Here is a 15,230-nt window from a genome sequence, read left to right as displayed (position 1 = left end):
CTGCCCCCTGGTGGTCAGTGCACTCCCACAGCCAACCTCCCATGGCCGGCCAACCTCCCACCTCCGGCCAACCTCCCGCGGTCCCTCCCCCTGGCCAGCCGGCCCCAATCGCCCCAATAGGGACTGGGTGAGATGACCCCAATCGGCCCCGATTGCCGGCCAGGCTGAGGGACCCCACCCGTGCATGAATTTGTGCACCAGGCCTCTAATATATATATATGTGTGTGTGTGTGTGTGTGTGTATGTATTTTAAAGATAACCTAATTTAAAAAACACACACCTGTATAACAATCTGGAAGCCAGGTTCAAATTAGAAGTGGACTCCTCAGAGATCAATGCTGGAAAGTGGTGGGCTGTCCCCCGCCTGCTCCCTTCTCTTTCCCCCAACTCATCCTGCACCCCGAGAGGCCTCATGTGCACCTGTGTGGATCCTCCAGCTCCAGGTTCCAATCACTCTCCCTCCAGGAACAGCCACCTGTCAGGCTAGCAGGGCACACACCAGGGCTTGGGCGGCTGGTGTGGGAAACTCAGGGTCCTGGGTGCCTTCAGTGGGGTTGAGAAGGGGGTGCACAGATCTGCTGGGCATGGCCCCTGGACTCCCAACTCTCTGTCCTTCAGGGAGGACGGTGGCCTGTACCTGAAGGGCCCTCTGGTGAGCAGCCCCTGGAGGAAGGAGGAGCCTGGGCATTATCTCTCATCCTTCTGGGGCTTCTGTCTTACAGTGCAATCTGTTTCTCCCTGTGTCAGCGATTACCTGTATGTCTGCTTTTCTTTGTTCTCTCTCTCTTCCCCTCCCTATTTCTCCCTTTCTGTCTCTCTCTTCCCCTCCTTTCTTTCCCCATCTCTGTATCTTGCTCTCTCTGTCTCTCTCTCTCCATCCCTTCTTCCCTCCTTTCTGTCTCTTCCTTCCTCCCTCTGCCCCTCATTTTTCCCCCCTCTCCTGTCTGTTTCAATCTCTCTCTGTCTCTATCTTTATGTCTATCTCTATCTCCCTGGCTCATTGTATCATCTATCTATCTATCTATCTATCTATCTATCTATCTATCTATCTATCTATATCTATCTATCATCTATCTATCAATCCATCCATGTCTGTCCTCCCTCTCTTCCTCTCCCCTCCTGACTTTCTCCATCTCTGCCTCTCTCTCTCCCTTTCATGCTGCTAGTTACCCGGAGGTAAACATCCAGAATTTCACCACCAGCTGGCGGGACGGCCTGGCCTTCAATGCCCTCATTCACCGGCACAGGTACCACCTGGCCTGCGGCAACCCAACCCTGCCCTGCCCTGCCCCCTGCCTCAAGTTTCTCAGGTACATACCTGTACATATATGTATATAGACGATCACAGACACAGGACCTATTCCTTCACCTCTGTGCACATATACATTTCCCTTCACACACACACAGGTGCACACACCACATAGACCTCTGCCCAGGCCGCATACCCTGTGCACACATGGAAACATGCTAGCCTTCACACAGGTGTGTGCACACAGACACTCAGGATATACACAGCCTGTGCCTGCTGTCCCCAGGGTGGAGAGTTCACTCCCCTGTGGATGGTGCACCTGAGTGTGTGCACAGCACCTTCTCCCATCAAAGTCCTTTCTCTAGTTCACCCCGGAGATCCTCTGGCCCCTTGCATACCCATCTAGTCATACCTCAGAGCCTGGCACTGACCTGCTGAGAGGTGGGCACCCAGACCAATCACACCCACATTATGATCATCCACATGACTGATTGGGGAAACTGAGACTAAGAGGCTGGGAGGGACTTACTTTGGTGTGGCAGAAGCCAGAAACGCCCCCCCCCAACACACACACACTCATATACACATGGGGAGACCCAGCCACACCTACACACCCAGAAACTCACAAGTTGTAATGGTGCCCAGCTTACAGTGGTAACACATATTGAGTGCTTTCTGTGTACCCAGAATTGTTTTAAATGATTTCCAATAAGTCATTGAATAGTCAATGACCCTATGAGGCAGACGCTATTATTATCCCCATTTTACAAATGAGAATGACAAAACTGAGGCACAGAGAGACAAAGTAGCTCACCCAGATGACAGCCAGGAAGTGGCTGAGCTGGGGTGTGAGCCAGGCAGGCTGGCTGCAGACCTCACACTTCTGACCGCTACATGGAAACACACTCAAGCAGACGGTGTGCATCCTGACGTCTGACAGACACGTGTCCTCACACCTGCAGTGCTCACACCCACAGTAAGTGCTGCACAAACACGTGCCAGCACACACAGCTTTCCCCCGGCGGGCCAGGCCCTCCCGCCCTCGCCCTGGGTGGGACACACAGGGATGACTTTCGCCTGCTTGCCCACTGGCTCTGGAGCCTGCCTGTTGCCTGCCCACTCTGTGCCCCTGCTTAGGCCTGATCTCGTGGACTTCAGCAAACTCACCAAGTCCAACACCAACTACAACCTGCAGAGGGCCTTCCGCACGGCTGAGCAGCACCTGGGCCTGGCACGTCTGCTGGACCCTGAAGGTGAGCCTTGCGTGACCCCAGTCCCGACTCCCTCTTCGGGGCTGCTATCCCAATGCCATCTCAAACTCTATTCCATTCTACCCCAACACCACCCCAAATCCCAAGTTCTCTCCCAGCCCCCTCCCCTTCCTCTCCTCCATCCCCTCCCCCTGCCCATCCCCCTTTACTTTCTCCATCTCCATCTTAAACCCCAGCCCATTTCCATTTCTATCTCCCCTTTCTTAAATTCATCTTCAATCATCTCCCCTCAAACCCATCCCTCCCTCACCCCAGACCCAACACATACCCAACTCCAACACTGTCCCATCCCTAACCCCAAGCCCCTTCTCAACATTATCCTTCTCCCATCCATGAATCTCACTTCCTACCTCATACCTATCCCCAGCCCATTCCCATGTCTGTCCCATCCACAACTCTGTCCTCAGCCCCACCCCTTCCTACTTTCAGTCTATCCCTAGCCCCAGCCCAGACTTCGGCCTCATCCCCAACCCATGGTCACACTCCACACCAATCCCCCGTCTCTGGAATAACAGCTGCTCTCTTTTTCTGAGCATCTACTGTGTGCCAAGCACATGGCTGGGAATTTGATCAAAACTGTTCCCTTTCATCCTCACACTGACCTGGTTGGACAAACTTGATTAATCCTGTTTTAAAGTGATGAAAACTAGCCCTGACCAATTTGGTTCAGTGGATAGAGCATCAGCCTGTGGACTGAAGGGTCCCAGGTTCAATTCCAGTCAAGGGCATGTACCTTGGTTGCGGGCACATCCCCAGTAGGGAGTGTGCAAGAGGCAGCTGATAGATGTTTCTCTCTCATCGATGTTTCTAACTCTCTATCCCTCTCCCTTCCTCTCTGTAAAAAATCAATAAAATATATATATATTTTTTAAAAGAGTAAGACAAGAAAGTTTAAAAAAAAGTAAAAATAAAAAAATAAAGTGATGAAAGCTAAAGGGTGAGAGATGTAAAGTCACTTGCACGGGGTCACACTGAAAACCAGTAAATGGGACTTCTGATTCCAGACTTCATGGTCTTAATCATTCCGCTACTCGCCTTGTATAGCTGCATTTAGTGCTCAGTGCCTGGCACATGTAGCTCTTTAGTGAACATCAGTTTCACTAGGTGGGCGGAGTATAATGTTGTGTGTTCAATGCATTAATTAAAATGGTCATTAGAGTCCTAGCTGGTTTGGCTCAGTGGATAGAGGGTCGGCCTGTGGACTCAAGGGTCCCGGGTTTGATTCCGGCCAAGGGCACAAGTCCAGGTTGTGGGCTCGATCCCCAGTAGGGGGCGTGCAGGAGGCAGCCAGTCAATGATTCCCTCTCATCATTGATGTTTCTATCTCTCTCTTCCTCTCCCTTCCTCTCTGAAATCAATAAAAATATTTTTTTAAATAAATAAATAAAATACAATGGTCATTAGAATTTGTTGAGTTTTTCTTCTATGGCAGGCTATTCCTTATAATACTTACCGTCTTCCTAGGCGGCAGGCACTGTGACTATCCCTGCCGTGACAGTGGGAAAACTGAGGCTTAGAGAAGTTAGGTCTCTTTTCTTTCTTTCTTTTTAAATATATTTTTATTGATTTTAGAGAGGAAGGGAGAGAGAGATAGAAACATCAATGATGAAAGAGGATCATTGATCAGCTGCCTCCTGCCACCCCACAGTGGGGACTGAGCCCACAACCTGAGCATGTGCCCTGACTGGGAATTGAACCATGACCTCCTGGTTCATAGGCTGATGCTCAACCACTGAGCCACGCCAGCTGGACAGGTCTATTTTCTAAGGACATGCAGTAATTGGTTGAGCTTGGATTCAAGCTCATGCTGCCTTAACCTCAAACCTCATCAACCACTCATTCACTTAGTAAATATTTATTGAGCTCCTACTGTTCTGGGCATAGCAGGAAGAGTAGTTAGAAAGACAGGCATAGTTCATGTCCTCCTGGAGCTCAAACTGTAGATAAGGACATCCTATCTAATAAAGAGGAAATATGCTAATGGACCATCACTCCATCACAAAGATGGCTGCACCCACAGCTGAGGCCAAGTTCCCAAAAGGAGCCTTAACGAGCAATCAGCGGGGACCTGAGGCTATGCCCTCCCCTGCCCCTGTGGGGCTTGACAGGGGACCTCAGGCCACACTCCCCGCCCCAGTGCCAGGCCAGGGGACCTGAGGCCATGCCCCTCGCCCGTCAGGGCTTGATAGGGGACCTCGAGGTGCGCTTCTCGTCCTGGTGCTGGGCTAGGGGACCTCAGACTGCTCTCCCGCCCCAGCACCAGGCCAGGAGAACTCAGGCCACGCCCTCCACCAGGTGGGGCTTGACAGGGGACTTCAGGCTGTGCCCCCTGCCCCAGCACCGGGCCAGGGGACCTGAGGCTGTGCCCCCCTGCCTGACTGGGCTTGACAGGGGACCTCAGGCCATGCCCCCCATCAGCGGGGCTTGTCGGGGGACCTCAAGGTGCACCCCCAGTGCTGGGTCAGGGGAACTCAGGCTGCACCCCCACCCAGCGGGGCTTGATGGGGGACCTGAGGCTGTGCCCCCCTGCCTGGCGGGGCTTGACAGGGGATCTCAGGCCATGTCCCCCATGTGGCGGGACTTGATGGAGGACCTCAAGGCACGCCCCCCTGCCCCAGTCTGGCCTGGGATACCTCAGGCCACGCCCCCCTGTCCTGGCACCTGGCCAGGGGACCTGAGGCTATGCTCCCTGCCCAGCAGGGCTTGACAAGGGTGGGACTGGCTGGGTCTGGATCTAGCCCAATCGGGGGGCAGCTGGGTCTGGATCTCACGTGATTTTGAGGTGCATGTGGGTGGGCGGGGACTTGACTCTGGGTGCCGTGGTGTGCCCCAGACTCTGACAGGAGGAAGGTTTTCATATACATTTTACTAATTTTCTTTCATCTCTGACACTTCTATTATAAAGAAAGGGCAAATAGCAATATTAAATTATTTCCTCTAATTAATCCCCTCTTAATGTGCACAAATTTCATGCACCGGGTCACTAGTAATCACATAAGTGAATATCTAATTGCAAGGTATGATAAGAAATTTGGAAGGAACTAGTAGGAAATGATAAGATGCTCTGAGGAAGAACAACAGGAGACCAACTCTAGACAGGGTGAACAGGGAGGCTTGTCTGAGCAAATTTGCATTGAGCCCTGGAAGATGAGTGGGAGTTAGGCACACAGAAGAGGGAGCAGTGTTCCAGACAATCCTACATAATCCTCCTATATAACAAAAGCCTAATATGCAAATTGTCCCCTCAACTGGGAGTTCGACTGCTCGCTATGACATGTGCTGACCACCAGGGAGCAGCACAGAACATGATGGGCATCAGTGACCCAGTGCTGGCAGGGGTGGCAGTGGAGGCACTGCCGGCCCTGATGGGCCCTGACTGAGAGCGGGACCGCAGTGAGATGGGGAGCAGGTGAGTGAGCGGCGCCAGGCCAAGGCAAGTGTGAGCGGGGCCAATCACCCAGCTGATTGCCCCACAGATGGCGACCAGTGTCCATTACAGAGAAAGGGCAAATAGCAATATTAAAATATTTCTTCTAATTATTTTCCTTTCAATGTGCACGAATCCATGCACCAGGCCACTAGTAAGAATATAAGAATAGTGGGTGCAAAGGCCCTGAGGTGGAAGGTAGATTGGTGGGTCAGTGGTTAGAGCGTCAGCCCGAGCGCTGAAGGGTTGCAGGTTTGATTCTGGCCCAGGGCACATACCTGGGTTGCAGGTTTGCTCCCCAAGCATGCAGGAGGCAACCAATCAATGTGCTTTTCTCACATCTATGCCTCTCTCTCTCTACTTCCCTTCCACGCTTTCTAAATATCAATGGAAAAAATATCCTCTGGTGAGGGTTAACAAAATATAAAATAATAACAATAAGAGATACTTTCTCTATTGTGGTTTATGTGTGGCAGACACTATTAATCCCATGAGGTAGATCCCCGTTTGTCAAATACAAAAATTAAAGAACAGAGAGAGGTTGGTTACTGTGCCCATGGTCACACGGCTAGTGGGTTCTTGCCCTGGCCAGTAGCTCAGTTAGTTAGAGCGTTGTCCTGATATGCCAAGGTTGTGGGTTCGATCTCCGGTCAGGGGGTGTGCAAGGAGCAACTTATGAATGCACAACTAAGTGAACATCAAAATCAACGTTTCTTTCTCTCTCTCTCTAAAATTAATCAGTAATTTTTTTTAAAGAGTGGGTTCTCCCTCCTGCCCCAATACCTTCCATCCCTCTGCTCAAGTGCTTATTGTCATGCTCCCCCACTTTCCCTCCCCCCCCCCCCGCCAGATGTCAACATGGAGGCTCCGGATGAGAAGTCCATCATCACCTATGTGGTCTCTTTCTACCACTATTTCTCCAAGATGAAGGCTCTGGCTGTGGAGGGGAAGCGGATTGGGAAGGTATGAGGAACCAAGGAATGGGGTGGGTGGGAGCCTGGGAATCCCACGGGGCATACCTGCGGTGAGGCTGACCCCAGCTTCCTGTGTGGGCCAGGTCCTGGACCAGGTGTTGGAGGTGGAGAAGATCATTGAGCGCTATGAGGAGCTGGCGACCGAGCTGCTGGCCTGGATCCACCGCACTGTGGGCCTCATCAGCAACCAGAAGTTCGCCAACTCCCTGAGTGGGGTGCAACAGCAGCTTCAGGCCTTCATGGCCTACTGCACCCTGGAGAAGCCCGCCAAGTGAGGCCCAGCTTGGGAGGGAGGGCAGCAGGTGGAGGTGTGGAGGCGGGTTCCTGAGCTCAAGCACCCTCAGGTTTCAGGAGAAGGGGAACCTGGAGGTGCTGCTCTTCAGCATCCAGAGCAAATTGCGCGCCTGCAACCGCCGCCTCTACGTGCCCCGGGAGGGCTGTGGCATCTGGGATATCGACAAGGTGAGGCTGAGGGTGTGGGGAGGCAGCGTTGCCTAGGTTGTTCACTGCTCGAGGGAGCCGTTCCCACGTAGACATTGTGGATCTGATATTCATTCTGACAGTTTTCCAGCAGTTAAGATCATGAGGAAGCAACATGTTTTTTCCAATTTGCACAAAAGTGCCATTAGTCCTAGGAGTAACCTTAGACCAAGCATGTCAAACTCAAAGGCTAACACGGGCCAGATAAACAAGGTTTAAGTTTATGTGGGCCACAAAAAACCAAAAGCTTCAATTTTCATAGAAACGTAGGTTTATTTCGATAGAGACATGCTGAATACAAAGGGCTGAAATAAATGAGTAATCGTTAACATAAAATAATAGAACATTTTAATAAAAATTATTTTTTCATTAACTTACCAGATACTGAATAACTGCACAGATTAATAAGCGTAATGCAAATAAACCTATTTTTCTTGCTCTCTGAAAGCGAAATATTTCTGGTTGTGCACACCAAACAAGTCAGTACAAAACTAATGACGTGGCAATGGGCTGCTAAAATATTCGCTGCTGGTATTAGTGGAGAGAAATGGTGCGCCTGCGCTAAGGTGCATAAGGGAAACGAATACAACACAATTATAGTAATCAGTCATTGGCGAATATTGTAGTTCGTTATTAATAATTATATATAACAGGATATTGTAAAAATTAAGTTACGAAATTTTTATTAAAACGATTCTTACATACCACTATATTGGCTGGGCCGCAAAAATATTTGTTGTGGTCCACATGCGGCCCGTGGGCCGAGAGTTTGACATGCTTGCCTTAGACAGAGAGAGCCGGGCCATTAAACGAGGAGAGTTATTGGAGTCTGCCTGCCCTCTCTGTTTCCCTAGGCCTGGGGCCTGCTGGAGAAGGCTGAGCATGAGCGGGAGGCTGCCCTTCGGGCTGAGCTGACGCGGCAGGAGAAGCTGGGACTCCTGGCCCAGAGGTTTGACCACAAGGTGGCCATGAGGGAGAGCTGGCTGAATGAGAACCAGCGCCTGGTTTCCCAGGTACTGGGCATGGGGCTTGGGAGGGAGGATGGGGCTGATGCTCTGGGACCAGGGAGGAAGATTTGATTTTTTAAAAAATATATTTTATTGATTTTTTACAGAGAGAAAGGGAGAGAGACAGAGCTAGAAACATCAATGAGAGAGAAACACCGATCAGCTGCCTCCTGCACACCTCCCACTGGAAATGTGCCTGCAACCAAGGTACATGTCCTTGACTGGAATCGAACCTGGGACCCTTCAGTTCACAGGCTGACGCTCTATCCACTGAGCCAAACCAGTCGGGGCAATTTTTTTTTTAAAGACACTTTTTCTTTTTAAATATATTTTACTAGACACCCAGTGCATGAATTCGTGCACGGGTGGGGTCCCACCAGCCTGGCCCCAATTGGGATGGATCAGACGGGCCTGTCGGGAGGAGGAGAAAGCGGGAGGTTGGCTGGCCCGCCACCCTGATCACCTGATCAGGGCTGAGCTGGCTGGGGGGAGGGGCCACAGGTGATTGGCCATCAGGCCCTGCCCCCAAATGGGGTGGGGGAGTCGATCGGGGGCAGGGCCAGCTGGGGGGAGGGCCTGCAGGAGGTTGGCCGGTTGGCCTCACCACCCCCCTAATCTGGCCTGTTCACTGGCCTGTTCACTACCCATATCATAGCGACCAGTCATTCTGGTCATTATGGTGTTCCAGTCGCTGGCTTTTTATATATATAGATTGATTTCAGAGAGGAAGGGAGAGGTAGAGAGAGATAGAAACATCAATGATGAGAGAGAATCGGCTGCCTTGTGCATGCTCTCTACTGGGAATTCAGCCTGCAACCTGGGCATGTGTCCTGACTGGGAATCGAACTGTGACCTCCTGGTTCATAGGTCAATGCTCAACTACTGAGCCACACTGGCCAGGCAAGACTTGATCTCTTAAGCAACAGAGAAGTTTTGGATTAGGTGACAAGAGGGTAGGAAGGGAAAATTGTTCTCCTAAGTGATTGGTGTTGTTTGAGGGTTGGAGGGAGAGGCCTGATGTGCAGTGGAACAGGAGAGTGAGGCTCGTCTCCAGGGTAACTAGAGAAGACAGATTAGTATTTTTTTTCAGAGATAGGGAGAGTATTTAATTATCTTTTAAGTGACAAAGAAGGTTGTATCTGGTGTCCAAGGTAACTCAGGAGGATAGAACTGGTCTCCTAGGTAACAGGATAGGGTTGGCCTGGTCCCTAATCTCTAGGGAAATGGAAGGATGGGGCTTGTTTCCTAGGTAACATGTTGGTAACAAGTTTAGGATTAGAAATGTAACAGGGAAGGATGGGGCTGGTCTCCAGGGTAACAGAAGCAGGTGGGGAGTTTTCCAAGTTCACACTGGGCTGCTGAGGCAGCGTGGGTGAGTGTCTGCGGTCTGCCCTGCCCCAGGACAACTTTGGCTATGAGCTGCCGGCAGTGGAGGCAGCCATGAAGAAACACGAGGCGATTGAGGCCGACATTGCAGCCTATGAGGAGCGGGTGCAGGGCGTGGCGGAGCTGGCCCAGGCACTGGCGGCTGAGGGCTACTACGATGCCCGGAGGGTGGCAGCCCAGCGTGACAGCGTCCTGCGCCAGTGGGCCCTGCTGACTGGGCTGGTAGGTGCCCGGCGAACTCGGCTGGAGCAGAACCTGGCCCTGCAGAAGGTCTTCCAGGAGATGGTGTACATGGTGGACTGGATGGAGGAGATGCAGGTGGGGGCCAGACTGGGGCCAAGGGTGGGCGTGGTGGGCCAGGAGGGGAGGGAGGGATCTAGGCACTGAAAGGGCTACCAGAGGCACGGAGAGGGAAGGGGAGAGAGACGGAAAGATAAAGAGAAAGTCAGGGAGACGATGAGAAAAAGTGAGAGAAAGAGAGACAGAGGCAGAGAAAGAGGCAGAGACACAGAGAGAAGTAGATTAAAAAGACACAGAGACAGAGAGACAGAGAGAGACAGGGAGAGATACAGAGAGAAAGATTATTCCAGGGGAAGATGACAGGGGTGGGGGGAAGAGGGCACTAGAGAGAGTGGTAGAGAAGCAGACACCAAGTTAGCAATGGAAATCTCTATGGCTACGCAGAAAGACACATAGGAAGATGGCCTCCACTTGAGAAAGACCACACAGAGAGATACAGAGAGAGATGGGGAAAAGAAGTATGGAAGCAGAGAGAGAGACAGTGACACATGGAGATAAAGAAACAGGGATCGAGATAAAGACAGAGAGAGATGGAGACAGAAGTGTAAGGGAGAAAGAGGTGGAGGCAGAGAGGGGGGAGAGGTTAGAGACGGCGTAGACAGTAGGAGACAGACACCGTGACAGCCAGGGCCCCAACACGCGGAGACGACGAGTGATGGAACATTCAGGGAGAGACGTGAGGACAGAGACAGGGAGACCGAGACGACAAAGGTCAGAGTTCAGGTGATAGTGTAGGAGAGCAGAGGGCTGCCTGGGTCAGTGGGGGTGGCAGAGTGGCCTCAGGGCCAATGCCAAAAAAATAGCCTCAGTGCTGCCCCTCTTACAGGCTCAGCTGCTGTCTCAGGAGTGTGGGCAGCACCTGGTGGAGGCAGAGGACCTGCTGCAGAAGCATGGACTGCTGGAGGGGGACATCGCTGCCCAGAGTGAGCGGGTGGAGGCCCTCAATGCTGCGGCCCTGCATTTCTCCCAGCTTCAGGGTGAGTCTGGTGCTGGGACTTGGGGAGGAGACTTCCACAGCTGCTGCTGTTAGAAGCCGAGTGACTCCTGAGAGGGAGAAGGAAGGAGTGAGCGGCCCGTCTTTGGAGGCATCCAAGCACAGACTAGGATCCACTCCATCGGGGATATGTCATCAGGGAAATTAGTGCCTTGAGCAGGAGATTGAACTACACGACTTCTTCCTGCTTTGAGAGTTTGTAGCAATAGCTCCCATTTATTGAGCATTTGTTATGTGCTAAGCCCTTACAGCTGGGTCGCAGTGGCTATCATAAAAGGACTGTGTAATGTAATGTATTGTCAGGGCCTGTTCACCAGCAAGTGATGGAAACTCAACTCAGTGAGCATGAAGGAGGAAGAGGGAGTGAATGTCTTGGCTGATATAACTAAAATGTCCAGCGAGAGGTGAGATGGCGTCAGGAAGGGCTGGACCCAGGCATGGTTCAGTGATGCTTTTAAGACTATCTCTCTCTGACTTTATTCTCTATGTCTGTGTCACTCTTGGGCAGCCCTTTCCCTTGCGGTGTAGACCTGGGTTCACTCAGCCCCTGTTTACATTTCAGCAGCCCGCAGACGCCAGCAGAGTCAGGCCCCTTATTCCCAAGTTCTGACAAGAGGTCCAGGGGGAGCTTTCATTGGCCCGCTGTGGGTTCCATCCCCATGGCTCAGACAAGCAGAGTGGCCCTGGACTCTACAGTGATCTAATTGGCCATATCTTTGTGATGTACCCACCCCAGGGCCAAGAGTGGGGTCAGCTCCCTCCACAGACTTGGCCTGGGAGAGAGGAGGTGGGTCACCATTACCAGAAGCAGGGGCGTGAATGCCCATGGGCAAACTGAGGCTGACTCTACTAAAATTCTAATTTACTGATGTCATTTTCCTCTGGCCAGAGACCACCAGGAACCCCCTTCCGTCAAAACGAGCTGGGTTGTTGGCTCTTGCACGGACCTTGTGGAATCTCAGTAAGAGGCTGTTAAGAAGGGCTTGTTATAGGATGCGGCCTTGTGTCAGTGGCTTGGATGCTTTGTATAGTGTATCTTGCTACAGACTGGCTGCTGTCAGGAAGTGGGGGCAATGTGATGGTTCCACATCTTAACCATTTCTCGGGAATTCGAAGAAATCGTTCACCTCAGCTGGGTGAAGGGGTGACCTTGTTGCTGTGTGTGCCCGGACATCACGATGGAGTGATCGCACTTTGTCCCACTTGGCACAGTTGCAGACTGCCTGTCTGATGTTGTACGCTGTGTGTGCTACCCGTGTGCCCTGACATCAGCCAGAGCTGCTTTTCTGTCGCTCGGAGGCCCAGAGCTGCAGAGCCTATAACAGGGTTTTGAGGCTGGTCAGGACCTTATAGAATCCTGGAGCTTCCTTAGAAAAGGAAGAGCCTATAGGCTTGAGAGATGGTGGGGGAGTTGCTGACTCTCACAGGCTGGGTCACGTACTAAGAGCAAATGAGTTGTCCTTCCAAGCCCTGGTGAAGACAGCTCAACCCTGGCTCAGCCTCTCTCACCTTCATCAGAACCACAGGAGAGGTTGATGGTTGATGGTTGATGGGGCCCTCTCCTGTACCTTGGGGCTGTTTGTCCCCGGAGGCCACCGTCTTCTTATGAGATCTTGGTACTTGGTGACAACCAGCAGCACCATGAAAACAGCAAACAGGCTAGTGGGGGATGTGTGTTGTCATGGTGACAGGAGGCAGCACTGCCTGACAAGTGGTCCAGAGTATCTCAGCTGATCCTGGGCCAGCAGCTTCCCTCCCTGAGTCTCAGTTTCTTCATCTGTAAGATGGGCTAGTAAGGATGCTGACCTCATGGGGTGGTTGTGAGGGCTAAAGGACACTGTGACATTGGGCTGGATACATTGTTTCCATTTATTTTTTAGTTGAATGCCTTGGTATTTTGGTCAATTTCTGTGAATGTCCAGAATTATAGAAATCCTACATTCCATCTAGTAGTGCTGTGACCCTGTCGGAAATATGTTTACTCGTGACCCAGAGATCACACACACACACCAATGTTTTCTCAAACAATGTTACCCCTTACCTTGTGTATTGTATTCTGATGTATTTTTATTCATTTGATGCTATTCCATTAAAGAAATGCTGGCTGCAACCCTTTAATTTTGGGGGGGATCATAGACTAGAGGTCTGGGTGGAAAGTGAATTTTTTTAAAAAATATATTTTTTATTGATTTCAGAGAGAGGAAGGGAGAGGGAGAGAGAGAGATAGAAACACCAATGATGAGAAACAATCATTGATCGGCTGCCTCCTGCATGCCCCACACTGGGGATCGAGCCCACAACCTGGCATGTGCCCCAACCGAGAATCCAACCATAACCTCCTGATTCATAGGTCAGCAGCGCTCAACCACTGAGCCACGCTGGCTGAGCGAAAACGAATCTTTTGAAGAAAAAGGGAATTCAGGTCATCACTGGGGGTGAATAGGTAAGGCAACAGAGAATGAGAGAGGGAACCCAGAAAATGGCTTAAGAGTAGGGCAGTTTCATTTGATCCAGTTCTGAAGGAAACACAGTTTATACAAAATATACTGATTCTAGGACCCTCTGAATCTGTTTCCATCCATCATTCAGTCAATAAGTCACTATTTTCATTAGGCTGCTGCTCTGGGCTCCACCCTGTGCTGCACAATGGTGGGGACCAGATGTGATGGAGACAGCGCAGGCCCTGCCCTCGAGGAGCGCCCAGTCCAGTGGGGGAGGCAAATCAGGCAGTGATAGCCCAGAGGGCCCAAGGCCAGGATGGGGGAAGCAGAGAAGCCTAGGTGAGCCAGAGAAAGCGGCTGCTCCAGACTCGGGGTGTCAGGGAAGGCTGCCTGGAAGATGGGACTCATAATCTGGCCCCTGGTGAAGTTGAGCCAAGGGATGGTCAGGTAGCCGGCAGCACCCTCTCTTTGGTGCCTCCTTGCTCGAGCTCAACCCGGGATCTTCCCCTTCTCCTGGCTCAGGTTACCAGCCGTGCGATCCGCAGGTCATCTGCAACCGCGTGAACCATGTGCACGGCTGTCTGGCAGAGCTGCAGGAGCAGGCGGCGCGGCGGCGCGCGGAGCTGGAGGCCTCGAGGAGCCTGTGGGCGCTGTTTCAGGAGCTTGAGGAGGCCGAGAGCTGGGCCCGCGACAAGGAGCGCCTCCTAGAGGCGACAGGCGGCGGCGGCGGCAGCGGGGCGGGCGCAGCGGGTGGCGCCCACGACCTGTCCAGCACCGCGCGCCTCCTGGCGCAACACAAGATCCTGCAGGGAGAGCTGGGCGGGCGGCGGGCGATGCTGCAGCAGGCCCTGCGACGCGGCGAGGAGCTGGCTGCGGCCGGCGGCGCCGAGGGCTCGGGCGCCGAGGCGGTGCACCTGGTGGGCTTGGCGGAGCGCGCGGCGAGTGCGCGGCGGCGCTGGCAGCGGCTGGAAGAGGCGGCGGCGCGGCGCGAGCGGCGGCTGCAGGAGGCGCGGGCGCTGCACCAGTTCGGCGCTGACCTCGACGGGCTCCTGGACTGGCTGCGCGACGCCTACCGCTTAGCAGCTGCGGGCGACTTCGGCCACGATGAGGCGTCCAGCCGCCGCCTGGCACGCCAGCACCGGGCGCTCACCGGAGAGGTGGAGGCGCATCGAGGGCCCGTGACCAGCCTGCGGCGTCAGCTGGCGACACTGGGGGGCGCTAGCGGCTCCGGGCCACTGGTGGTGGCACTGCAGGTGCGCGTGGTGGAGACCGAGCAGCTGTTCGCGGAAGTGACCGAGATGGCTGCGCTGCGGCGCCAGTGGCTGCGGGATGCCCTCGCTGTCTATCGCATGTTCGGCGAGGTGCACGCGTGCGAGCTGTGGATCGGAGAGAAGGAGCAATGGCTGCTCGCCATGCGCGTCCCCGATTCGCTCGACGACGTGGAGGTGGTGCAGCACCGGTGAGCGCGCACTTGTGGGACTCCAGGGTCCTCTTCCTCACCTATCACCTTCGTTGGTCCAACAGTTCTTGTGTTATCTCAGCTGGAATCAGGGTTCCAGTACAATGGGAGTGATAGTCCCAGCCCCACAAGTTGTGGTGAACAATAAATGAGCAAGTAAGTCTAGAACACTTAGCAAATGCCTGGGGACAGGGAGCATTCCAGGAGCTTTTGCTATTATTGCTATGAGGCGTATATTTATC

At 52.9% G+C, this 15,230-nt stretch overlaps 2 protein-coding genes across 3 annotated transcripts in view; both read left to right on the top strand.

Annotated features, from left to right (window-relative positions):
• Nucleotides 1–15,230, top strand: part of SNRPA (small nuclear ribonucleoprotein polypeptide A) — a 752,186-nt gene that overhangs the window by 522,077 nt on the left and 214,879 nt on the right. The gene's annotated exons all lie outside the window — the stretch shown is intronic.
• The window catches only part of SPTBN4 (spectrin beta, non-erythrocytic 4), an 83,751-nt gene that overhangs the window by 21,575 nt on the left and 46,946 nt on the right, over nucleotides 1–15,230 (top strand). For both annotated transcript variants that reach the window (XM_080645556.1, XM_080645555.1), the window contains exons 6-14: nucleotides 1,167–1,247; nucleotides 2,387–2,502; nucleotides 6,798–6,910; nucleotides 7,005–7,192; nucleotides 7,266–7,383; nucleotides 8,256–8,414; nucleotides 9,810–10,112; nucleotides 10,921–11,071; nucleotides 14,052–14,988. In XM_080645556.1, the coding sequence (XP_080501682.1) occupies nucleotides 1,167–1,247; nucleotides 2,387–2,502; nucleotides 6,798–6,910; nucleotides 7,005–7,192; nucleotides 7,266–7,383; nucleotides 8,256–8,414; nucleotides 9,810–10,112; nucleotides 10,921–11,071; nucleotides 14,052–14,988 (2,166 nt within the window). The remainder of the gene's footprint in view (nucleotides 1–1,166; nucleotides 1,248–2,386; nucleotides 2,503–6,797; nucleotides 6,911–7,004; nucleotides 7,193–7,265; nucleotides 7,384–8,255; nucleotides 8,415–9,809; nucleotides 10,113–10,920; nucleotides 11,072–14,051; nucleotides 14,989–15,230) is intronic.

Source organism: Plecotus auritus, assembly GCF_963455305.1.
Source record: "Plecotus auritus genome assembly, chromosome: 10".
Lineage (NCBI taxonomy): Eukaryota > Metazoa > Chordata > Mammalia > Chiroptera > Vespertilionidae > Plecotus > Plecotus auritus.
Note: the sequence above shows the minus strand (reverse complement) of the source record. Positions and strands in the feature narration are given on the sequence as shown.